This window comes from Chamaea fasciata, unplaced genomic scaffold (assembly GCF_029207755.1).
Source record: "Chamaea fasciata isolate MVZ Bird 193981 ecotype frontalis unplaced genomic scaffold, bChaFas1.0.hap1 SCAF_8, whole genome shotgun sequence".
Classification (NCBI taxonomy): domain Eukaryota; kingdom Metazoa; phylum Chordata; class Aves; order Passeriformes; family Sylviidae; genus Chamaea; species Chamaea fasciata.
Window position 1 is genome coordinate 32612224 of NW_027094093.1, and position 25913 is coordinate 32638136.

The 25913-nt window shown below is 40.8% G+C and overlaps 1 protein-coding gene across 2 annotated transcripts in view; it reads right to left on the reverse strand.

Annotated features, from left to right (window-relative positions):
• Nucleotides 1-9550, reverse strand: part of TMEM163 (transmembrane protein 163) — an 88103-nt gene extending 78553 nt beyond the window's left edge. The window contains exons 1-2 of one of the 2 annotated variants that reach the window (XM_066190357.1): nucleotides 9213-9550; nucleotides 4115-4234 (exon numbers count right to left, since the gene is read on the reverse strand). In XM_066190357.1, coding sequence (XP_066046454.1) covers nucleotides 4115-4234; nucleotides 9213-9366 — 274 coding nt within the window. In that variant the 5' untranslated portion in view covers nucleotides 9367-9550. The remainder of the gene's footprint in view (nucleotides 1-4114; nucleotides 4235-9212) is intronic. The other variant, XM_066190358.1, reaches the window with a different exon arrangement.
• Between the last annotated feature and the right edge of the window lie 16363 nt (nucleotides 9551-25913).

The following is a 25913-nucleotide window of genomic DNA, read 5'->3' on the forward strand; positions in this document are numbered from 1 at the left end:
TTTACAAACCCACACATTCTAAATATTCCCTCAGTCCCCGACTACAAAGAAAGCCTTCAGTGCAGAATTTGGTCTATACATTGTTTTGATGTATTGATAGGACTCCCCCATTCACTGTGAAACAATTTTGGCTAATCAGATCAGGAAGATGAATGAACATTGCTTTCTGTGAATCACAAGTCTACACTGGACAAAAAAAATAGCAGACAGAACGAGCTTGTCTTCTGCTTTGACAATATTAGCAGAGATTAGCTGCCTGAGCAGAAACTGAACTGCAACAGCAGAAGCTATATTTGTATATTTTTCAAAATTATGCTTTAGTAACATAAATGTCAAGAAACTAAGAATAATGGGTTTCAAAACACCGGAGTTCTATTCCACCTGTTCTCTGTTATGATTCTTAAACTAGGCTCAGTATGAACACACAATACTGCAGCCACAGAAAAAAATAATAGCTGTTATTATGAAATTACTGCAGCCTATACTACACAGATACACCCTACCAAAAAAAAATGTTTTTATTCTGTTATCATTCTTTCCTCTGTTATCATTCTTTTCTTATATTACTGAAATCCAGAAATAATTATATTAGAATTATTATTCTGGCACTTACTTGGGGTGCTAAGGAATAATTTAATGTTCATTTTAATAACTTTTATCATGCTCAGACTCTGTTTATTGCCATATATTTATAACAAAGTAAATCCACTCTCGATGAGAATTCTACAAGCATGCAGATTTCAGGCAGCATTGAAGTGGAGAGCAAACTGAATTTATTCACCAGGCATTGATTAGCATTTGATCATGAAAGTATTGCACAAAACAACGGTGCCAGAATATTTTAGAGAGCACCAAATTTTCAGCCACTGAAGATGGTACAGGGGTTCCCACTGACCTCAAGGATCTCACACATTTAAGTCTAGTGAGATTTTACTGAAGCCTTGTGCAATTTCATGGTGGAGAGCAATATCTGCAACAGCTCTCAGAGCCATGAGACCACAGTGGTTACCACAGAGTGCAGAAGCTGCATCAGAGACAGCAGCTGGAACTTCCAAATGGTCTTTTACAGCATTTATGCAGTGAAATTAAGTTTATTAAGTCCCTGACAGTAAGAGATCTGTTCTTTCAGCTAAGTGGAAAAGCTGATTTCATGGTCTAAGTCCTACTTGTCAATATTAGTGAATGAAAGGCGACAACTTCATTTTCCCTTAAGGAGTCATTCTGCTCCACATCCAGACCAGCCTTCTCTGAAAGGGTGGTCAGGCACTGGAAAAGGCTGCACAGGGCAGTGGTGGAATCATCATCTCTGGAAGTGTTCAAAAACCTGAGAACGTGGCTCTTAGGGACACTGTTTAGTCATGAATCTGGCAGTGCTGGGTTAACAATTCAACTCGACCTTAGAGGTCTTTTCCAACCATGAAGTTCTATGATTCTATGATCTCAAACCGCATTTGCCATAAACATTACCTAACAAGGAAACTCCTCTATGCATTCAGATCAACATGAGATTTTTCAGTCTCCTTCAAAGTCTCCCAAGTGTTCAGAGTTCAACTAGGGCAGCATCATAATCCCACCAAAAGAAGAAACCTCATGCCAGTCAAGATAAGCCATTCCAACTGACTCTAATGCTGGAAAAATATATTGCTGGAGTCAACTAGAACAGCCTTGAAAGAAAAGATGGGGAGTGGACCATAAAAAAGGAAAGGAAGCCTACTTAAAAACATTTGGTTGGAAAAGGAGGCTCCTGAACCTCTTCCCTACTCTCCAACCAGGCATCACTCCCCTTAGCATTTTTCCTACAGTTATCAAAACACTGTCAGAAAACTCTGTTCCCTGGCCTAGTATCTTGACTATATCATGTGGGATACACTTGCAAGAAAGCATTCTGAAGCCTAGAAGGAGATAAAACAGGAATTTAAATGAGGAATTTACAGGGGAGTCAGGAAGAGCAGTGAGAATAGCTAGTGTAGCCTGACAATTACCACAACAGGTCCCCGTTTTTCACTGAACTGGAACATCAGGGCTGTATTTGTAACACTTCACCATTACAGACAGGAGGTACAATGGAAAGAGGATGCTTTAAATAGCAGTTGTTTGCAAAGAATTGTCAGTGTCAGATACCCCAAAGTGACAACTAGACGTTTATATCAAACAGGCAGCAAACTCTGGTCACCTGGCATCTCTCCCACCTCATGGGTTGGCTAGAGGAACCCGCTAAAAGCACAGCACTGAGGAAGAGAGCAGCCAGTGTCAAACAATAAAATGAGCAGAACTTCTGAAATTGCATGGGGACAACAAAGTGATCCCAGAAGTCACCGTGTTTTCCTCAAAGATTGAAAATTTTTAATAGTGAACACTTGAAAAGCCCTGGCAATGCTTTTGTGGCATGTAAGTGAACTGCCAACTACCTATTAAGAGATTCCATTCAGATTTAATATGTATCTGTGTCCTGATTCCTCCTTTATTCTTCATAAATTTAGTCTCAGCAAACCATGGGGAAAGATACATGCCAAAAACATATAATTAGTCTGCTACTGACTTCAGCAGTTCAGTGCCTCCAGCTGAATATGCAGCCACAGTAGATCCAGACAGGGACTACATTCTTTGCTGTTGTTTGTTTCTCTAAACACTACCAGAAAAGTAGCCAAAAATAAGGAAAGAAAAAAAGAATATAGCCCGAACAATCCTTAAAAATTGTTTTAAAGGATCCTTTTAAAAGACACAGTTTTAGTTATCTATATTACACTTAATTCTTGCAACCCTGACAAATGAAAATGAAAAATAAAATTAAGCCATATCACAATATTCCTCAAAAGTATAGTGTTAATAGGTAACAAGGTTACTCCGTAACATGGTATTTACCTTTATGTTGCTTCAGTAGCAAAGACAGACCACTGTATTTCCATGAAGCAGAATAAAATGGAAACTTGTTTCACTCTCTTTTTAACATTCAAATTCTTTACAGTGTCAGATTCTGCTTTTAAGTGTTCCTCCTCTTTTTTCTTATTTCAGAACCAAGTTATTGTACCTGTGTTTCCATATAAATTGCTCTGAGTAATATATGTTGAGTTTTCAGAGACCATTTGGTCAGATTTTAATCACCTCTCCTGGGAGCTGACACCAACTTCCAGCAGCAGGTCATACAATGCAGATTAGAATAACAAAAGACATGCTGCTGTGATTCCAAAAAAAAAGAAAGAAAAAAAAAAAAGGAAAAAATAATACAAGACAGTCTTTATCAAGCTTAAGAATGATGTTTTGAGACTTCTTTGATGTCTCCTAGACAGAGCCTTCCTTTTGTTTGTATTAAAGCATAAATTCAATCACTTCTGATTTTTTTTCTTCTCTAAAACAGAGAATGTGCCACTGCAAAGATTTTGTTCCACATTCCATGTTTCTTTTTGTCTTTAATGTGTTATTTAATTGGCCAAGACAGAAAGCTTGCATTTTGCAAATTCACATTGAACTAAAATTTGTATTTACACAACATTGCATTTTTTTCCTCTTTTGAAATAAAAGAGATAGATTTCATTTTTCACCATATAAAAGTGTTTTGCTTTTAGTTTGTAATTTTTTAGCCCACTCAAGTTCTTTGTTTAAAGGTAAACTAGAAAAATGTCATGTCCCTGGTCTAAAAAGAAAATGGAATTTCTCTTTCAGATTAGCATTGTTTTAAGTTCTCTGTCAGTGTAACGCAGACAAATTATATATTTCTCCCTTACAATTCAATTATTCTTTATTATAGCATTCCCACTACAAATCCCAAGCAGATTAATTGTTGTATTTGACCTCTTTGGTAAAAGGCAACCCACCGCATAATGATTTTTACACTATTCTCCAAAATGAACCGTTCCACATGCATAAATGCTAGCAGGAATCAACATCTCCTGTTTCTTTCTCCGACCTTCAACAACCCCCTACTCTGCAGAAAAAACCAACAGTTTTACTAATTTATAAGCACCATGCAGACACAGGCAGTCTAGAGAGAAACCTCTTTAGCAGTTGCAAAGGAAAAAAGCATGAGAAAGCTTCCACAAAGAAAAGAAATTCTGAGAGACCAAAAGAAAAACACAAAGGAAGAGGTGTGAAGATTTAAAATATTCCCAATACTCACTGAAAGCAGCCACTGCAAGAGCCAGTGTGACAATAATGGAGACCCAGGAAACCCACAATGCCTTCTTTCTGTAGCTTTGAGCTTCATGAGGTTTTAGCCTCGTACTGCTTTCTAGTAAACCTGATAAGCAATAAGCAAAGAATGTGTGAACAATGCATTGCTCCTTTTAAACACACAGCTGTGCTAGTTTAGCCCTACAACACACATTTACATTCTTTATTACACACAAAAGCAGTACAGAATCAAACCCTGCTCACATTATTAAGGTTAAGTGAATGAGGCCACCAAACCAAACATGTGAGTAAGCAAGAAGAGCACACACAAGCTGTTTAGACTCCACACAGAAAGACCCACACATCAATCCCTTAAAAAAAGCACTGTGTTCCAGTTATGGAAATTCACAGATCATTATGATTTCCACCTGTACGTCTACACAAGAAATGTCTCAGTCCTATACTCCCTCTGATCAAAACTTATTTCAGAACTTGAGGATCCTGGGGCTAATTAACATAGGAGAAAGACTCCTGTTCCCCAGTCCCTGTGGAATAACCTCCCAATGCACAGGAACACACTGCACATTTTGATCACCAAAGCACAAGTGGGCATGCCTCAGAATCACAGCCACAGCAGCTGAAAAAGCCTCTTGAAGCCCCTTGTCCTTCATTTGAGGTAAGAACACATTCCCATCTAGAACTAACTGAAGAACCAATGCTGTCCTTGCTGCAGCCAGGGCACAAGGCTGTTGAGCACAAGGGAATGCTATTGCTTCTTCTCTTTTGTGATGCTTTCAGTCTGTGGAAGTCTTTTGTCCACTGATCTTAAATCACAGAGCATGCAGGTTAAACATAAATTAACAACATTCTTTGGTTTATATTCCCTCAGATTGAGTATTAAGCCACTTCTAAAATGCATTCAGAATTTTACACCTTCCCATTCTGTATATCCCATTCTGATTATTTTATGTTTAATCCATTCATCTAATTTGAAGCATAGATTCTTTTTCACTACCAAGTTTCAGTTCAAATCTGCTTAACTGGAGAGAAAACCTGATGGCTTTACATTTCTTAATGAGTTACTCCAGAAGATGTGGGTGGTTCCTCTCAGATGATGAGCACTTTTCAGAGGGATCTGCCTGCACTGAATGCATTGAACTGAGACACTGGTTTAACAGCACGATTTGGAGTAGCTGGTTTAAAGTCCTAGACAAAGGGTGGAGAACAGGGGCTCTGTCAGACTCAGCATCAGATTAAAACATAAGAGTTGAAACTGTTACTATCCTCACCTTCCTCAGTTTTCTCTCCCATGGCTATTGCCACTGGCAAGGCAGGGACATCTGATCTGGATGCAGTGATTCTCCTGAATCCACACCATGTTTAACCAAGTTTATTAACCTTTACAGATATTAATTTCAACTGACCGTAATATACTGGCTGAAAACTGCAATGGTTTTGAAATCAATTCAGAACTGAATCAGATATCTCTGCCTCGGGGGCAGCAATGTGTCAGCAGAGGGGCAGGCAACCAGGGGTGGTCAAATCTGAGCCATCAGATTTTATTCTGCCACTTGGAGTCCGTTAAAATTACTGGCTGTAATCCTAGCATAATTGGTGGGATACATGCTGTCTTGGAAAAACTCTTCATGCTTTTTACACCTCAGTTACAATAAAGCACAGAGAGTTTCTTTATGGGAGTTCAGAAAGCCACTCTGTGAATTTCATGCTTGTGCTGTATTTTTAGAAAATTTAAAATATTATCACACTTTGTGCTACACACTCGCCCCTTTATGAACGGAAAAGAATCCACAAACTTGCATGGACCAGGCCCTATATTGAAATTATGTCTATTTCTTATTACCTGCACTCTTTGTCTGTCTAATACATGAAAACTGATGGATGACAATTCCAAAAGGTTTGAGCCTTTTACAGATAGTGTTGCTCAGATATTTCTCACATGCCTGCTTTCATTTGTGTGAATATTTTTTTTTTCTTTCTCCACAAATGTTTGGCCTATCTTCTGCTACTATATATAACGATGTACAGTTTAATTGCTGTCTGGAATGAGGTAATTCAACAACACATCTTGAAACATAGGAGGGATTTCTACTAATAAAACCAAAGAGAAAACACATCTTCTCACATTTTGTGTATTCACCCCTCCTGTCCCCTCCCCAAACCAAAGGATTTTAAATTATGGTCCAAATCTTTTTGGAACGTAAAGCAAAGATTTGCTCAGCCAATTTTGGCTCTCAATATTTCAAACCTCAAAGAAACACAGATCAGAATAACAGATGTCCTCACCTGTTTCTTTCTTTAAAGACATTTTTAATCCATGGCTACAGCTCACTAGTGCCTGGGAAGTCCAACATACACAGTTGATACTTACAAATCAAACAATATCCTAATTAAACTGAGGGATGAATAATAAGCCCCAGAGCTAGTGCAGCACTCCTGATTACTATTCCCATGTCGAGCACGTGTCCAGTATGACAGAGACTGCGATCTTTACAAAACTCAACCACTTCTGCCGTGTGTGTGTGTGTGTTTCTGTGTCTCTCAAAATGGCTGGCATATTCTGGCTGTCAGCGATGTCATCCCTTCCTTCTGGAAATAATTCAAATTCATTTTCTGTATTTAAAATTTTCACTCCCAAGAAAGATCATATAATTCATATGAGTGTCCTGAGGCCAGCACAGAAAAATACAAACTCATTCACGTGACTACCGAGTCCATAGAATAAAAAATTAATTAGAAGCAACAACAGCTCATTAATTTACACACAAGAACAAAATTCACGAGGTAAACCTCCATATTTTTTCACTGACCATAAGTTTTAAGCATCCACAAGAAGGATGAAAGTTAATCTTTCAGTATGACCTGCACTGCTACAAAAATAAAAAGCTAGCACCTACAAATGAAATTTCTCCGCCCTGAAATTAACATACTGAGTAATTTTATTGCCAATAATTTATTTAACACATGGATATCCTTAAGGTATAAAAAAGATGATGAACTGGTTAAATTGACTGGATTTTTAATTTATCGTTCAGCATCTTCACATATTAACAGATTTTCTTCCCATAAAAAAATCAGAAGGAGAAAAAAAACCTGCCTAACAGTTGCAGAACACAAGCTTGGCATATTTGTGAAGTGATTCTAGGATATTCTTTACCATATGCTGACTTACCAGAAGTACTTTTCTATTTGGCTAAGGGATCATTTTAAAATGTCAAGTTAGAAACTGTGGAAGAGATAAGGCTAATAAAAAAAACTGTTCACCTAAGGATGTTAATTTAAGGGTCCCATCCACAAAATTATCACTGATTTTGGATCTGGCTCTTAAAGAGCAAATATCCTGTTCCAAAATTTAGGGTTAGTATTTATTTTTAGCAAACATGGAAGCATCATCTCTATAACTGGATCTGGTATGATTCATTGGAAAGGATTGTAGGAAAAAGTACAATCTAAAAGGACAGACTTCACATCTTCAAGAGGGACAACCTGCAAAAAAGCATACCAGATTTTCCTCTACAATGACTGTGAATTTTCCTGGTGTAGATGGAATCAGTAACTACAGGAAAGACTAAAAGAAAGGTACTGCAAGGGCCACAGAAAGAGCATGGAGGCATGGAAGAAAATCAAATCAGCAGCTTTACCTTCATCTCCCTCATAGAAACAAATAAGTTAGGTACAACACACACTGTATGGAATTACCCTTAATGCCAAAAGGGACAGCTTTCACCTTCAGCTCTGTCATACTGGGCACGAATGAAAATTTTCTGCAACCGAACTTCTCTTCGAACCACATTCAAAATTCCTCACTCGTGTAAAAGAGAGCTGAAGCCTCCGACTGCCCTCAGGCAGGCACAATGCCTGTCCTCAGCCGCTGGCAGTGACAGTGAGGGGACCCCTTGAAGAAGGGCTGTTCCCAGCCCCAGCAGGACTGGAACCTGTCAGGAAGGTGGTGAATGCTCTTCCCCCTCACTCCTCCACTTTGTGTCTACGATTTGTGAGCGGCCACGGGCGACGGGAAGCTCGGCAAAGTACAGGAGACAGAGGGGGTTACATGTACAGGGGTTATGGGGGAAGACTGAGAGCACAAAAGGGACTCCTGGATGCTAAAAGCAAAATGGGAAAGGCAACAGAGAGGCTAAGGGAAGCCAAGAGATGAAAAGATGATGAAAAGATTAAAGGATGGAGCCAAATTGTGTGGAAGAGGAGCCTGGAGGCGTTGTGGAGGACAGGGCAGTGGGGAGGGTTAAAATGGCAGCTGCCTTTGTGGGCGGCAGGTGAGTGAGCCCTGAACAGATGTCCGAGATGGGTGTGCTCGCACCAAAGCGTAACGCGGCTTGGAAGCAGGCAGCTTTCCGTCCCTGGCCAGGGATTTAAGTAAATAACAAAAAAAGGAGTTGTGTGGAAGCGCACACTTCGGTGGGGGAAGGGAGACAAGGCGTGAGACAAGTGCCCCGACCTCAACGCCCAGCCTGGCTGGGGGGGACCCCCAGAAACGCCCCATTGTGCCCCGGCTCGGGGGGCGGCTTGGGCACCTCAGCGGCCTCCCGAGGAAAGCCCGGCCGTGGCCGGCCCTGCCGGGAGCCCCGGGAGCCCACGGCCCCCCGCCCCTCGCCCGGGCGCTGCCTGTGGAGCCATGCGCCGCCGGCAGCCGCTCCGCCGCCAGGCAGGCAAGTTCTCGGGCGAGGTGGGAACAGCCACGAATAGAGTTTATAAAAATACTTCAAAGCTGTCGCGGAGCGCTCGCACGGGAGCTAAAACGGGGCAGAGCTTCGAGGGCGGCGCGGGGGGATGTTAGGCGGCTGCCAGCGGCGGGATGAGGGGTGGGCGAGCGGGGCTGGAGGGGGGAGCTGGGGGGCCAGAGCCGGTGTGCGGCTGCCGGGGCTGAGGGGAGGGGGCGGGCAGGGCTGCTGCGGCGGCACGGGGAGGGAACGGGTCCAGGAGAGCGAGCGAGAGGATGCTGCGCACAGGGTGTCGGAGGAGCCGTCTGGGTGGGTGTCAGGCGCCTCGGGACGCAGGGGAGGTGGTGGGGCTCGCCACAGCGGAGGGCAGCGTGCAGGAAGGCGGGTGACGGACGGACGGGCGCTCACCTCTGTCCTCCAGCCCCTCGCTGAACTGCCCGCTCTCCCCGATCCGCAGCTGCTCCTGCTGCTGCTCCCGGGGGGCTCCCGGCGGGTTGGCCCCGGGGGGCTGCACGATGGCGGGGTCCGGAGTGGTGTCCAGAGGGGCAGCGGACGGCTCCATTTCTTGCGGGGCGGCGGGAAGCGGCCGGCGGCTTTGGCAGGGAAGCGAGGAGCGAGCGGAGCATCCAGCCCGGGTGCGAGCCCGGGGAGAGGAGGAGGCTCCGACTCAGAGCATCAGGGAGACGAGGACGGGCGGCGAACAAACTCCGGGTGCTCCGCGCCAGCCGCTGCCCGCGGCCGCCTCATCACTGCCCGCGGCGGAGAGGGGCAGGTGGGAGCGCGGTGCCGCCTCCCGGCGCTGCCCGTCCCCTCCCCGCCCCGCCGAGCTCCGCCGGCGGCGGGAGCGGCTCCGCAAACCGGAGCCTCCTCAGCCTCCCCTCGCCATGGCGGGCTCTGCCGCCTCCTCCTCCTCCCGGAGCCGAGCCTCGGGGGGAAGAGCTGTCCGGGGACTGTCCAAAGCCGGAGCCCTCCCGGCGCTCCCCAGGGCTGAGGGTGCCGGCCCTGCGCCTCCCCTCACGCAGGTAAAGACACAGCTCCCCTTTGCTGGGGATCTGCTCATTCCACATCTGCCTTTGCCCTTTTTCGGGATCGGAGCAGAATCGCCTCACACAGGCACTCTCAGACCCCGCAGCACCGATGTTCTGCCACACTCAGAGTTGCCTTCAAACTGCCCTCGAACACACAGCGATCTCATGCTGAAGCATGGGGTTAGACTGGCTGGCGTTCAGAGCTGTCCTCAGATTGCTCACTTGCCTTTCCTAGGACCGCAGAAGAACACAGGGTGTGAAACAAACCTTAAAATCTCTGGAGCACAGAAATGTTTTTTAAAAATGTCAATTTTTACAGATAAATCTCTTGCAGGACTGCTTGCTACTCCTGTGCTGGTTTCTAATGACTGGATGGAGAGATGCAAATAAACAAAGCATTCTTTGTGCGAGCACAGTCACCCAATTGCATGCTTACTAGCATGCAGATATATTTTGAAGCTGCATCATGTTTTGACTAGAAAAATTTGTCTAGGAAAATATCAAAAGACAATTGCAGCCTTGGTCCTTTGGTGATACATAAGGATACAATCCCCATTTAAGTTGTATGAAGATCAGGTTGCCTTTGCCCTTTGAGAAGTTAGTGAATTTGGGGAGTATGGGAAGGCCAGCAGGAAATTAATATTTATGCCAACATAGGGACACGATTTTATGAACTGTCAGAATCTTGCTGATGTCAGCCTTACAAAAAGTTTTGTAGCAGTTTAGTAATACCTGTCAAAAAATGGTCAGTGCAACATTGTTACCAAAATGTCTTAATTTTTAAAAATGCCTCTTAAAACTCTATAGTAACCTTCAAAATCTATTCGTCTGAATTTTAAATCATTAATTATTTGAAAAAGCATAAGTGTCATATAAGCAAATGTTAAGTGACATGAAATACTGATTGGCATTTTGGCAATCTTGTGGAACGGAGATGGCTGTTGTAATGTGAGGGGTTGGTGTTTTTACCTAATCTTATGATTTCTTTGTGTATAGCATACCATACCTACTGTATGAAATATTTTTGAAGTCTTCATACCTCTCAGCTAAATTTCACCTTCATCCCTAGCTATCCTACCTTGCTTTGTGATCCCAGAGTTCTTGCTCTTCCAGTTGGATCAGCATTAATATGAATATAAGCAATGCCAAAATTACTTGCTTTTTCCTGGTGAAATGGATAGTAAATAACAACGTGCCTATTTGATGTTAATGTCAAAAGAGTTTTGTTCTCATGTGCAAAAGTTAACACAAGTGAATCCTTTTGAGGGAAGTGTTATTTTGAGGTTCAGGCTGAGTTGGGAGGGGTTGAAGACTAGTAACTTCATTTTTAAAATGATTTAATTTTTCTTTAAGGGCTCTTTATTAAGCTCTGGTTACCTGGAACCTCCAAGATGCTAGAGCAGATGGATGTATGCATGTGAGAGGTGAATGAAAAGTAGAAGAGGCTCACCTTTTGTTGCTTACCATAAAAATAGATTGTGATGTGTCTTTTTCACTTAAAATGTGTCTGTAAAGTGAGAATGCTTAAATGAGTAGAACCAGTTTTGAAACCTGGTCAGAGACAAGGAATGGGGACTCACCACTCCTCAGGACCTCACAGGGACACAGAAACCTCTGGTGACACCATCCCATGCAGAGTGCAGCCAGGAGAAACCATGAAGAGTCTCTTGAAATTGCTGCAACAGATACAATGCTCCCTAATGCAGTTATTGGAGGATCCCTCCTCTTCTATGGAGATAAATCCATATCTGATCCATTCCAGTAAGAACTTTCTTTTTTCCTTGCATAAAGGAGAAACTGACCAGTGACTCTCCTTGAACACTAACTCCTTTCTCTCAGCCTCTCCAAGCTATTTTGGTATTCTTATAACTTCCAGAAATCAAACCAAGAGGAAAATGCCTGGAGATTCCTAATTCCATTTCTTTAAAAGGAGGTCAAAGGGGTAGGTTTCCAAATGATATAGAGAAAAATAGGAACTAAGAATACCAAAGCACAAGTTTTAAACTTTAATGTGTTTCTTTCGCTTTTTTTTTTTCAGTTGCCCTCAATTGCTGTTCTTACATAAAACTGTGTCTGGCACAGACTGGATCTGTCTCTAATTGTGTAATTGCTATAGTGTTCAGGCTATAGTGAAGACTATGAGGCCTGCAAAGAGTATTATAGTTTCTTTTAAATTACTCTCTTCAGTGCTTTCAAACACAGCCTCGCATGAGAAGGGTCATACACTGCATTTAGCAAACACAAATTCAAAACATTAAGCAGATCCACAATGAAGGGCCTTTCAGATCACACCATTGTCTACACAGGCTGCCTACTAAGAAGCAGAAAGACTGTCATATCATAGCTGCTGGAAGCTGCTTTCCAGCATTGCCTCTTATTTCTCATGGCACTCATTCACAGAAAGTGTATTCCATTGGATAAAGATGTAAAGGTGGAGGGCTAGGTTTTTAAAGGCATGGATCCTGTTTTCCAGCACTGTTGGACTTCTTGTGTATGAAACCCGTAGGCAAAGTCAATGAAGGTAAAAACCTCACTCTAATAGCCATATTAATACACTACTTTATTTCTTGGCCCCTCAAACCTCTCTTTGTTGGACAGGAATAATGGAAAGCCAAAATCAATGGAAAAAAAAAAAAAAAGGCATGTCTCTGGATTCAGTCTAACTGACACCATCTAGACTGACACCATCCTATCTTCTGCAGCTGCTGCAAGATTCATACACACTTGCAGAACTTTGTTCCCAGCTGGAGCTGCCTGTTATATATATTTCCATAATATTTTGACTTCCAGAGAAAGGAGATTTCAGATGAGATGGAAGTCTCATGCACCACAGCAAACAGCAACAGCACAAAGAACTACTTCTTCCTTATCTGTATTTTCTGTGGTCTGCTTTCGTTGTGCTTCTTTTATCTCCCTTCCTCCCTCCCTCCCTCCCTCCCTCCCTCCCTCCCTCCCTCCCTCCCTCCCTCCCTCCCTCCCTCCCTCCCTTCCTTCCTTCCTTCCTTCCTTCCTTCCTTCCTTCCTTCCTTCCTTCCTTCCTTCCTTCCTTCCTTCCTATAAATGAATAATATCAATCAGATTTGAATTTCTGGTTTTCCTTTTCTTTTTCTTTTTAGCACCACGGACTGGAATGTTTTCACTTGAATTACCAGAACACAGTGGTGCTCTCAAAGGCTTCTGAGAAGGAATTTTGCTTTTCATTGATGTTAACTTGTCCACGTTCCATATTGACCAACATCTTAGGTGCTCTTAATTTAAGTGCAGCACTTAGATTAAGAGCACTCTTGCAGATTTGAAAAGAGCTGGTCAGCTGACCTGTTGATTATTTTTTTATTATGCTTGAAGGCATAAGAGCAAGGTAACGCCATACACCATTTTGTTAGTTGGGTTGCATTTCACACGTATACTAAACACAAAACTGCCCTTTTTTGGCAAAAAAGTACTGTGTTTGTCAGTGGCACTGTATTGCAGTATCAGGAAATGCAAGTGTCAGCCAGGATGGTTTATTTGTTTGGTCTATCAGATATTTCATGGCTGAGAGTCAAAAAAAAAGTGCTCACTTTTTACTTTATCAATATGCCTTTCATGGCCCTACAGCAGCAGCAGTTCTGCAGGGGACACATCTCAAACAAAGCTAAGAACCAGTCCAGTTCTAAAGGCACAGGTAGCCATCAGTCCCATGAAGGTCGTCCCTATGGCTCATCTTCAGTGTCACTGCTCTAGGACCAAAGTCTGAAACTGAGTTATCCTGACATTCCAAAAGGCAACACCTTCAATAAGTGTTTAGGGTGCTTAAATGCTCAGCAGTTTTGCACTGCAGCTCCCTATTTGTGTCTGTCTGTGGATGAGGTGATCAGATACTTGAGATCATTTAGACATGTCCTTCTCTAATGACTCTTAAATATGTCTCTTTAGTGATAAAAACCTCTAGATTCTGTATTTCAATTTTTTTTCCACAAACCTAATAATTTATTTTAATAGTCCCTCAACCGTGGCATTAACTGCCATAGTCTCCTTTTCTCCTAAAAACAAATAATTTTCTTCTAGAAACAAGTTAGGCTACAGGCAATAGGATGTTTTTTAACTCTTTGTTTGTTTGTTTGCTAATTTATTTGGTGACATGCAGGCAGAGGCAGACACAGATCTTGCTCTTGTTCTGTAGCTCATCTGTAGCCCCACAGCATTTTCAGTGGTCAATAGGATGAGAACTCCAGGTTCTTTTAACCTGGTCTAGGTACCTCTCAGCCTAGTACTAGTCACCTTGGGTTTTTTAAATTTAAAACAAAAAATAATGTTGATGTTGATACACAACACTACATTAATTTTTAAACCACAGAGTGTACTTAAATTATTATCCGATGTATGTTGGTGGTTTAGTGTTTTTCTCTTGCACTGGGTTAAATAGAGTTTAAATTGAAATCATCTCTCTTCTTGGCATTTTTAGACTGAATATTAACTTGGGTCAAAAGTAATCAGAATGTTATTTTGGAAAAAGAATATGATAATTGGTACCTTTTCCTTCAGGCTATGAAGAGTGCCCATAAAACGATTCCCAGAGGATACAGCATGCAGTGACCTTGGTAAGTAATTGATGACACCTCACATAAGCACCTACCCTTTCCCTATACAATGTTGTTGCAGGATCATATTTGCAAAAAATGCCAGAGCCAGCACGAGCCACAGGCATTGATAGATTCAGTCGTGGCAGCAAAGGAGGAATAAAAACAGAGGCTGCAAAATATGTCATCTGAAAATGAGCAGAAAGTTTTGGAAAAGATTCTTTACAAGTGAGTATTTTCCAACTATTTTAAGAGCTGCTCTTAATTCAAGATAAAGCTGCTGTGTGAATATGGGAAACCATAAAAACTAATCTAATGATTTTGTTCAGAGAAATATTTTGCAGTTAAGCAAGATGAAATGTGTCTATTGCAAACAATGCTGTTTCTTTATACCACTGTAGACATCTCGTTTCCAGGTTTTGTGTAACTGAAAAAACCTGGCTTATTTGACAGTGGTTTTATTTCATTGTTAATATTCACAAGTATTGAAGAGAAATGGAAGGGAAAATTCATTTTCAAGAGGTAACAAGCTGTCACTTAAGTCACAATCTTCCTTTTTTTTACTTTTTTTCTGCTTTCCACACTATGTAGAGAGATCTTATTTCCAATGAGACTCTAACCATATCCTAATGGATGACATGACTTTAAGCAGCTGATATTTCATTTTTGCATCAAAGAAAAGAAAAAAAGAAAGCTAGGAAATTCTGAGGAAGCCAAATAATATCATTTTGTAATAAACTTATCCAATTGTTTATAATTACTTGCTGATAATTCCCATCCTAACACATCTTGACAACCAGACACTTCCAACGTATTTGCAAAGCTTCAAGTTTTCTCTCATTTATTCTAAAAACTTATACACAATTTTCCATTAAGTTCATATGATTAAACATGAGATAAGTGAACTACAGAAATCACAAAACCTTATTTTTATCATACATAGATTGAGTCACTTTTCCTCTTGCTAAGTCCATTCCTGTCTACCGAGCCCTTTTCCCACTTTTCCAGACCCAGGTTTGATAAAAAGGGTGCTTGAAAAGGTAAATACACATTTACTTCAAACTCAGATCCCCCCCCATGCATGTATGAAATGTTTATAGTTCATAAATTTTACCCCGTGCATTTAAAAAAAGAAAAAAAATAAGAGTGGTAATCCCTACTTTGACGGTAAGGACCTAACAGGAAATCTCATTTCCTTATGGGATTTGGCTGTGTCAGAAAAGACATGCAATAGGTTTTACGGGGAATAGTGCCCAATTCACATCTTTTCTCATATTTTAGGCTCTAATTTGTGATTTGGTTTAGTATGTTACTCCTTGTGTCATAAGCAGCACAATATTTTTCCTTGCTGTATTTTTCTTTATCAAAAAACCCTATGTGTGTTTGAGGGAATTACCTTTCTACTCCTCTACAGCAACAATACTTAGATTGATACTCCACAGCTCCCTTTTGCTGGAAGTTTTGATAAACTCTATGAGGTGATAATATTTCTGCATTTTATTGAAGAGCATTTTATCCTTTCCTGATGCCAAATGAATTGTTGCTAGGGTTCATCACATTCCCACCTGAGTATTTAGCAAGGATAACTATAGAGAGGGTTTGGAAAAAGCCTGATGGTCACTGCCAAAACAAATATTTTGGAAAACATGGTCTTCATATCCAGGAAACCATACACATTTCTCTGTGTGCTAGTTTTGGGGGCTTTTTGACACCTTCTCAAGCAGATGTTTGACACTTTAAATCAAACTTTTCTAGGTCTTGATGGACATCAAATTTCTAATACCTAGAGGAATGTGTTACCCACTTAATGGTTTTTGCCTGTTTGATTTTGTTACTGCTTTTTTTTTTTCTTTTTTTTTTTTCTCTGGAGGAAATAAAATAAGTTTCCTGAGTCCTGGTGTACAATTTGGTTTGAATACTTCATTTTAATGAAGGGGGATGCTGTAGGTATAATAATTAAATTCTCTAGATACTAAATTTTTGAAAGAGGCGGAAATATTGTCAACAACATACAGAGGAGCTCTAATAGACTTCTGCATTCTTTATTCTCGTGATATATTGATTGTTTCTCATCCTCCTAAAGAATGAATCACATCATTCATGCCATTCTTCTTGTAAGAAGAAATGGGGGCCATTTTTTAGTGGAATTCAACCCCAAGAGTTTGAACCCAAAAGCCGGGCCCTTCTCTGCATGCAGCAGTAGGAAAAGCAGTGGATCTCTGTTTGGTCTTGCATGGGGACATACACTGGGAATATTGACATTTGTCTATCCATCGTGAGCACTGTCAGATCTGGATTTGTAGAAGATGGATAAGGTAGTCAGTTAACAACCCCACTAAAACATTTATGTTATATTAGCACTGATAGAGTTGTGCATGGCTGCTAGCATTTGCCAGTTTTACAGGGGAGAGGAGCATCTTTAGGAAACTGAAGAACTTTTCTCTGTAGAGTGAAGAGTGTTAAATCCACTTCACCTACAAATGCCTTCTTAAACAACCAGTAAAATTAAAATGTAAATGCAATTGAAGTTTGAAGCTCAAAATGTCAGTGATATTTTGAATCCCTGCTGCAATAAAATTGTCCTGTAACCAAAAAGAAAGATGACAATGTCAGTCATATAATTCAATCAGACTATGATAAAAGTCAATTTCTGCCTCTTTCAGATTCTGCCTAAAGCTTTTGATGATGCCTAAAAGTTATCAAGGGACAGGCAGTCACAGAGTAATGCAGACAGCTCCCTCTCCATCATCAACACCACTGATATTTTTGGTATTGGGGTGCAGGGATGCCTTAATAGCCACAGAAATTTCAGTTAATTTTCACATTCTTCTATTAGAACATGTGTATTTTAAGAGGTTGTATTTTACTGACAGAATTGATATAGTTTGATTGTTTTTTGCTCTGTCCACTGACTTGCACAGCTGATACTGGACTATACAAATTGATTGTAGTTATATATTTAGGCAAACAGAGGAAATATCTGTAAATAGAAGTAATGCATTTTATTAAACCAACTGGTTTAAATAATTTCCAGATAATTTGCTCAGAAAGTGTAGCCAGGTGTGCAGTCTTCCTGACTTCAGGGTTTGTGTGTCCAAAAGTATCTGCTTTCTTCACTTTTTTCTTTAATTAAAAACCTGTCCACAGACTTTGCCTTATCTTTGTACCCAAGAGTCTTCACTTCACATGTCTGGGTTTTGTCACATTTAGGATACCAGTGTATAATTTGTTAGCAGGAGATGCATTACAAAGTGACTTTTCAGGTTGAGTCAACTACAAGCTGTATTTGGGTAAGACAGGATTTTTTTTGTGTGTGTCACAAGAAAAAAAAAATTCTTCCTATAAAGTTTGCAATTCGGCTAATGGAGGCAAGGTGATGTGTTTTTTAATTAGCTGGACTTTTAGCAAGTGGACCAATATTGTAACACAGACAATACTTGTAAGAGATTATTAGTGTTTGGGTGTGGTTGTTTTTTAGTTATAAGAGAGATCTGGCTTTTTGCTTCATGTTTCTTAACTTGCACTTCTCTAATTTTGCTCTGGATAGCTCTTTCTTCTTTCTTGGCTTACTCATTTGAGCCTTATTTAATTTTTTACCTAATTACTAAACTTTACTTAATTACTAAATTTTAGGTTTTGAGCAGGCCTAGAATTTGGGGAGACACAGCGAGTTCCTGCACATAAGATACTTTTTTATCCATCATTCTGCTGTGCAAAATCTCTTTTATTGCTACAATGGGATTGCTTGTTCTTCTTCCCTTTCCAAAACTGAGGAGGGAGAATGAGAATGAATGGCCTGAGGCAGTCTCTAACTGTGTCATGAGAGGTTCAGATGGGACATTAGGAAAATGTTCCTCACTATGATGTTGCTGTGTCACCAGAAGAGGTTACTGAGGGAGGTGGTGGAATCTTGCCCCTTGGAGGATTTCTAAGTCCAGCTACCACAAAAGGCACAAATAACCACAGCTGACCTGGGATAGTGGTGCTTATGAGCATTCCAGAGAAGAGAGCTGGACTAAATGATCTCCACGGGGTCCTTCAGCCCCAAAGTTCTATGATCTAACCAGTATAAACATCAGGGGTTATACTGCTCTAAGGTTTTACCTTGTAAATGATAAATAAAGTAATATCAAAGCAGGTTGACACAAAATGTGCAGAGATTTAGAGAAAGTGATAATCCTTGAGTAAGAGCAGGTTAATTTACCAATAAAGGACAAGTGCCATGTTTTCCTGAAGGACAAAATTCCTAATGACTTACTCCTCTTGGATTGTTGATTTACTGTTGGCTTTAGAAGGGCTCTCAATGAACTACATTCCTTATCTGATAGTCTATCTAAGCCCCTTATTCTAGTCTATCATTTTATGATAAGCCTAGTGACTTTAATAATTTTGAATAATTTTGAATTTTTGGTCAGTTTGTTTCATTTTTTGTTTATGGGTACAGAAAAGTGACCTCATACTTATGAAGGTCATTAATTGTGAAACTCTCCAGAATTACAGGTTGTTCTGGCTGATGTATCAGTAAACTTTGAATTGTCTCCTTCATCAGCCTGAAGTTTGTGTAATTGTGTTTACCAAAAATGCAATCTCCAAATGAAATTTAATCAGGAAATAAAATCAAGAAGCTACCGAGGTCTGTTTCACATCCCATAATCATTTTAAATAGAAGTTCATTGAGATTGTTTTGCTTATCTTAACTTTGAGGATAAAACATGTTTTGAAGATATTTAAATTTTCATGGAATCATTGAACAATTCGAGTTGGAAGAGACCTTAATGATCATCTGTGAAGATTTGTTTTTATATAGGTTCTTTTGCTTTAAACTTATTTCTGTATTAAAACTGGTTGCAACACCAGTTGGATTGATATTGCATGGGATATCCAGACTTGTTGCCTCTAGACTTGTTGATTTTCCCACTAGATGGCATTATGCATTAAGTGCAAGTTAATTTGTACGTTGATTATAATTGCACATGCTAAAGATTTAAAAAATAAGAAATTATCTATTGTGTTTGCCCTTGGTCCATGCTTAGAACTGTGGCTTAAAAATCACTTGACCTACTTCTACCTAACAGCAACCCAATCCATCCTTAATGGATCAAGTATGGATTTACTCAAAGCAATAAAGGAAGTCAGCCATGGCAACAATATCTGATCATGCGTGCAATGTGCTTTTTAGAATAAAACTTGTCCAGCCATTTCTGCATTTAACATTTAAACAGTGACTTCAATGCTGCAGATTGCTTCCTTTCTGGCTGCATGGCTTCAGCTGAAGTGATAGGAAGTGTCCTAAGTAAAGCTGCAGTGCTGAAGATTGTTTTTAAATAAAGAGCCACAGATGAGCTTTTTTATTATTATTTAGTAGCTAATTCAGGACAGGTAATCAGAATAATTTATCACTTCAAGTTTAAATATAGAGATGCTGCTGTTTCCTCCACCCAGATGAACTATTAGCAATGCCCTTACAAAATTATGTGTTGCTCAAGAGTGAGGCTTCTAGGACCTAAGGTCCTGACCAGGGAACTGCCACCTGAGGTAGAGCAGAAGTCCAACACCTTCAAAAGAACTGATCAGATAAGTGTTATCCAGGGTACTCTTCCCTGTATTCCATATTCTGTGCTTTTTCTTTACTCTTTATGTAGCGTGTGAGAGGCTCCAGGCTGGAGAGGGGTAATCCAATATTGCAACATTTCACTGTGAGAGAGGTGCAGAATATGAGCTGCATGAACCAGTTCCATTAGCCTGGGCCAATGATGGAAAAGTATCCAAGGACAAGAAATCAAGTAAATATTTGCTTAGTATTAAAAAGGTCTTTTAAATCCTCCTGCTGTTGGAACACATAATAATAGAAGAGTAGAACTTGTGCTTGTTTCTAAATTAGCTTTTGTGAAGAGAACAGATTAAGGCTACCTGGAGAAACTTAACAAAAGACTGCCATGAAATCAGGCTGTTAAACTCCTTGTGTTTTCAGTTTATTTTACTCATGCTATGCCCTGAGGTTCTATAAACTATGATTTGAATTGTCCTGTGCAGTGCATGGCTGTAGATAATGCAAGGTATGATTCTTTGACGTAGAACTGTTCATGGTTTGTGTTTTGCCTATGAGGGGTGATGGGATTCAACCCTTTTGTAACACTGCTATTAAAAATACCTCATGAGAGCTGCCTTCCACCAAATTGTTGAAGTACCTACAAACTGCAAATATGAACCAGTGTGTAGATCCACTGAATTAGAGCAACTGGTTTCCTCTTGTCGCTTGAGATGAAGAGATTGAATGTAGCTTTTAGTTGGTTAGTAATATTATAAATTAGTAGAAATTAATTATTGTTAATTGTATTATTGGTTAATTTTAATAAAAACACATATTTCATTACTAGGATTCAAAACTTGAGAGTTTCACAAATGGTTATTGCTAATTAACAGATTTTCATATGGAAAGGTTAGTGACAGAAATTTCCTTTATTATTTAGTCAATGGCGAACACTTAGTGAAAATCAACATCCCAATCCTGGTATTTGAAGCATGTATTCTACATTGGGATCCTAATGGTTGTGCTCCAAGCGCCCAAGGGATTTTAATACACCCAGTTGTTCAATAACATAGAGCAGAGACAAGCAAGCATGTGAGAAAAATAGATGTTTGGAGGCATGTGTTTTCTTTCTGTACCTAAAAAAGCTGAATTCCTAGAGAAAAAGGGATTTTCAAACACCCATTCAGCAGCCAGTGCATGATATGAGTGTGTAAAAAAATTATGATCAAAAATCATAAATTGTTCATAAATCACCACCAGGCTCACGGCAGCTCCCCCCCAGCCCTGCTCTGACATTGCAGCATCGGCCACGAGGGGAGAGCTCCAGGCTGTGTCCCCTCCCGCTGGCAAAACCCGGGGCCATCGATGGGAGATCAGAGCTCTCTGGGAACTCTGCAGTCACTGCTTGCTGCCCTACAAACTGCAGCCTGCAGTACTCACAGCCAGCTGCACGAACTCAGTCACAAATTTGTGATTTGTAATGCAGGTCTTGCTTCTGAGGCACCAAGCTGCCATCAGTGCTAGTCCAAAACCAGCACTCTGGTGTTTAGTTACTGAGCTCCAGGCAAGGTTTGCCTGGAATTCCTCATTTCAATGGGTCTGTCCTTCCAGGGCCTCAAAATTGCTTTTTGAATCTCCACTTGATTGATCTCTTCTGTAACAACTGGGTTTCCTGGTGACTCTAGGGGTCTTTCTGTTGGGTCTGAAATTATTAATTGCCATAGAGTTCTTCTCAAAACACCTGCAATTTTTTTCAACTGTTAAAAAGTTTACATGAAACATTAGATGGAGATGATTGCCAATATCCTGAAGGGGAAAATAGATCTTATTTAGGAGCAGCTTTTTTTTTCTGATCTTCACACTCAGAAATTAACACAGATGTTTTGGTGTATCTGCAATACAGTCCTGGCTGTAGTTGTGACCAAGGAAGTGCCAATTTCTTAATCATTTTTAGCAAATAAAAAAAAATCAAGCAAATTACTAACACACATTTAAACACAGCCAGGAAGTCGTGGATCTATTTTAGTAATTGTGAAGAAGGTGCCTCATCCTCAGAGGGTGTTTATAAATTCCTAATGTCTGAATAAAAAAAAGAAAAGGCAGTACCTGCCTGTTTGTAGCTGGACTCAGCAAGTGAAAGTAGGCTCCAGAAATGTTCTGGGGAGGAATTCCTCTCCCCTCCAGATGAATGAATGAATAAATGCAGCTGCAGCACGAAACCCCAAACATTTACATCGTAAACAGCTGCAGAGATGGAGAGGTCTTTGCTTTGGCACTCATTTCCTCTCTGAAGCAGTGAGAGCTCTGAGAAGACTGTCCTTGTCCCCAAAATTCAGATGTGCCCAAAGAGTGGCACACAGAGGCCTCTGCAAAGAGGGAAAAGTGAGGATTTGACTGTCTAACACACAGGAAAAAAAGATGTTAAGACAACATACGACAGGAGTTACTATCTTATTTGTTATAGGCACCAGCCTTCTGAATAATTGAAACAATTTCAGATGTTACCATGGGGTATTAACTTGAAAATTATGACTTTTTGGTATATGTAGGCTTCATTCCATCTGTTCTTTCTGGCCCACGTTTATGCTGCTGGTATCTGTCTGGTTGCTCCCACTGCACAGGAGTGACACTTGGCCTGGTACATGCTTAAATAGAATATTTCTTATTTGCTTGCATACACATGGGGGAGAAAAATAAAGTTCTATTTTTCTCCTACTGGCATTTTAGAAAATATCTATTTAATTAACAATTTTGGTAGAAGATTTCTATGCAAGATAAATGCATGGTAAGTGTAAATTGCAGAATTGCAATTGCAGTGTATTAAGAAAATAATTATGTTATTTGAAGGTTAGCCATATAATTTTCTTTTATTCTTTTAGAATGGCAGTTGAATTTCAACTATGTAATATTTTCTAGAAATAAGGATTTTTTAATGGCTTAACTTAGGCAGCAGAGAACATGGTAATGGTCACGAATTTGGCAGAGGACGTTGTTTGCTTTCCCCACTGTGTGATTCATCCGAACTCTTGTAGGATGGTGGTCACAGAGCAGTGCAGGGCTGCCAAAGGCGTCAGCAACCTTGGACACATTTACACTACAAATTATAGTGACACAAACAGCCTCTGGCAGGTCTAATAGAGAGCCCACCTGGGGAGCATCACCCTGGGCTTGTGCAACCATGAAGCTTCACTATGCGGAGTTAATAGCTGAGATCTTGGAAGCATCAGAGAGGCAGCAGTACAGCATCACACCTGAGCTAAAAAGCCCAACTTCTCTGCAAGGCTAAATGGCCTCAAGACACAGAGCAGCAGCAGCAGCTCTGCTGTCTGTCTAACAGGGGCTCTCACAGTTGTTTGTTCCGCAAAAGGCTTTTTAATAACCAAGTGAAAAATCTACTGCTCTTCAGCATTTAATGACGAGTACACCTGCACTGCTGCCACCTTGAGCTGGTTTAGGAGATTGGAGGGGTGTGTGCCTTTCCATCTGCATTCTGTAAATGTGTATAAAGGGAACCCTGGCGTTGCAGTCCAGCTGGCTGTGCGAGCCACCCGGAGCCCAGGTAGTCACACTGGAGTGTTTGGTTTATTGCACTGGAGAACAGGGAATCATAATACCACCCAGTCTCCAGGATAAATCTTGGTTAAGGACTTTACTGGTGTAGCTGTAGCTGGATATGTCCTCCTGGCGTAGCTCTGCTAGGTGAAATAATGTCTTCCTGTGAAAAAGAGCACTTGAGAGCAACACATGGAAAGTGCTGCATGGGAACTGCATAATGTTATTCCTCATTAGGAGGGAAACCATAACCATTGTTGCTGTTCCCTGCAGAACTCAGACCACACCACTCCCACTGAAGTCTGTGTTCTTTGGACTCCCAGAAGAGGTTTAACTTCTGTGATCAGGCTAATTTAATAGGAGAGGTTTAATTATTTGATACCACAGGAAAAAAACGCAGAATTACTGACTTTTGCATCCTTTCCAAATCTGACATTTCCAAGCAGGTCTGTAATGGCAGTCTCAAAGGACCCGTGCAGTCCCCAGCACAGCCAAAGGATAACCTGTTGCTAAGCAACCAATATAAGTGTGCTGCTCAACATTTATTTCATTTGGAAAGGAACATATTCTTTAAGTACTTCATCTTAGCTGCTAAGCACAAAGAGTTTTCCACTTGTTTTTCTGTAGCTGTGCACATGTGTAAAACAGCCAATTTGCACAACCAAATGGGCACTCCCAAGAACATGTGCCAGAGAGGAACGTGCAAAACAGAAGGTATAAAAAATTGGCACAAGTACTTTAGCCCTTTCTAAGATCAGCCTCCTGAATTTGCCTCTTTGTGTCTCTGTTCAGCCTAACTCAAAATGGGCTGCCTTGGAGCATGGATGTGGCAGAGCTCTCTGCAGAGCTCACCACTGTCTCTTGATGGCAGCGTCTTTTGAAGATGAAACACTTTTCACCCTGATAAGCAATGGCCAGAACTCAACACCGAATTTCCATCCTGAAGACTCCAAATCTCAGATTCTGCACTCGTTTCAGAAAAGCAGCTAAACAGCTTCAGAAAAGAGCACTTAACGCCCTACAATTAACACCATTTTCACTTTAGTGCTTGTCCCTACAGTGAAATAAAACCCTATAGATCTCTAGGCTTTTGTGTGTGTGTCTCAAATCAGCCTTGGCTGAATAGTCTCTAGCTAGATTGTCCTTGAAGGAGTTGTTAGTCATGTTTTCCAGTTTAGAGCACGTTGGGTGCCTGCGTATCTGAAGAGCTTTTTGTTCCTAGCCAGTGAAGGTCTTTCTGCTGCTGACCCAATGGCTCATGTTGGATATAGACAGATGTCTCACTGCCCTTTGATCAAGTGACATGGATACACATTTTGCCTTCAACTGGCGTGGTTTCCAAACGAAGTGTCTTGTTAAATGGAATGCAGCGTGGGAGTACTACAGTGTTTGCAAGCTAAGCTGTGTCTTGGGAGCAGTAACTAACAACTACGGCTTTTTTTAGAGCTGAGGAAAATTAAGCTCCGTGTTGAAGAAATGCAGCTCAGCTCTGCATGGAATCCTGCAGCTTTGGCCACTGAAGATTCTTGGTGTTTTGGACTATTCAGGTGCACAAATCTGTCCTTGCCCCTCTCCCTCACTTCACTCTGCTTTCTGTGCTCAAGTAGGGAATTGTCTCCCAGACATCTCTTCATGGGAGGACTCACTTTAAGCGTTGCCTCCTGTCTGTGGACTCACAATGCAGAGCTCCCAGAGCAGAATCAATACTTCTTTCTTCTGTCAGCTGGAGTCCATGCAGGAACGCTGCTGTCACCAGGCTGACACTGCAGTGCCACATCACGCAGGGTGGCTGTCACATCCGGGAGCAGGAGAGCAAATCTGCTGCTTAACCTGGCAGCCTGGTCGTGAAGAGATTGATTTTGGTTTTGAGACAGAAATAATTGCTATTTTCAATCCCAGAGTTTTGATCTGTTAAAGGAAATGTTGGCTGCCTTGCTTTATTTAGGGAATACTTTCCCAAAACTGCCTCTTCCTATTTCTTTGGAACATTCAGTCTTCAGTGACCTCTTTCTGCTCTTTCTCTTGTACTTCTCTTTCTGCAGAGAAGTACAAGATCAACACACCAACCCTGTAACAAGAAGTTGACATGAAAAATAACTCCCAAGAAAGTTATCTCACCAAATCCAAAGCAGACTTGCTTAATGAGTGAACAACTAGGGAAATACAAGCGTCTGGGTTTGTTTTTCAAGCCCAAATAAAATAGGGAAGTCAGGAAAAGGATAAAACAAAATGGACCACTTATTTTTCAAGACGCTTGATTTCAAGTTGCAAGATTCACAACATCATTTGGGTTTGGGGAAAAAAAAATCAGCATTTTTCACTAAAAAAAACTAATCAGGGAATGTTAACAAACACTCAGAAGAGGACGTTGTGTGAGTAACATATACTGAAATAAAACTACAGGGGGAATAAATTACAGACGAAAATACAGCACAAATAA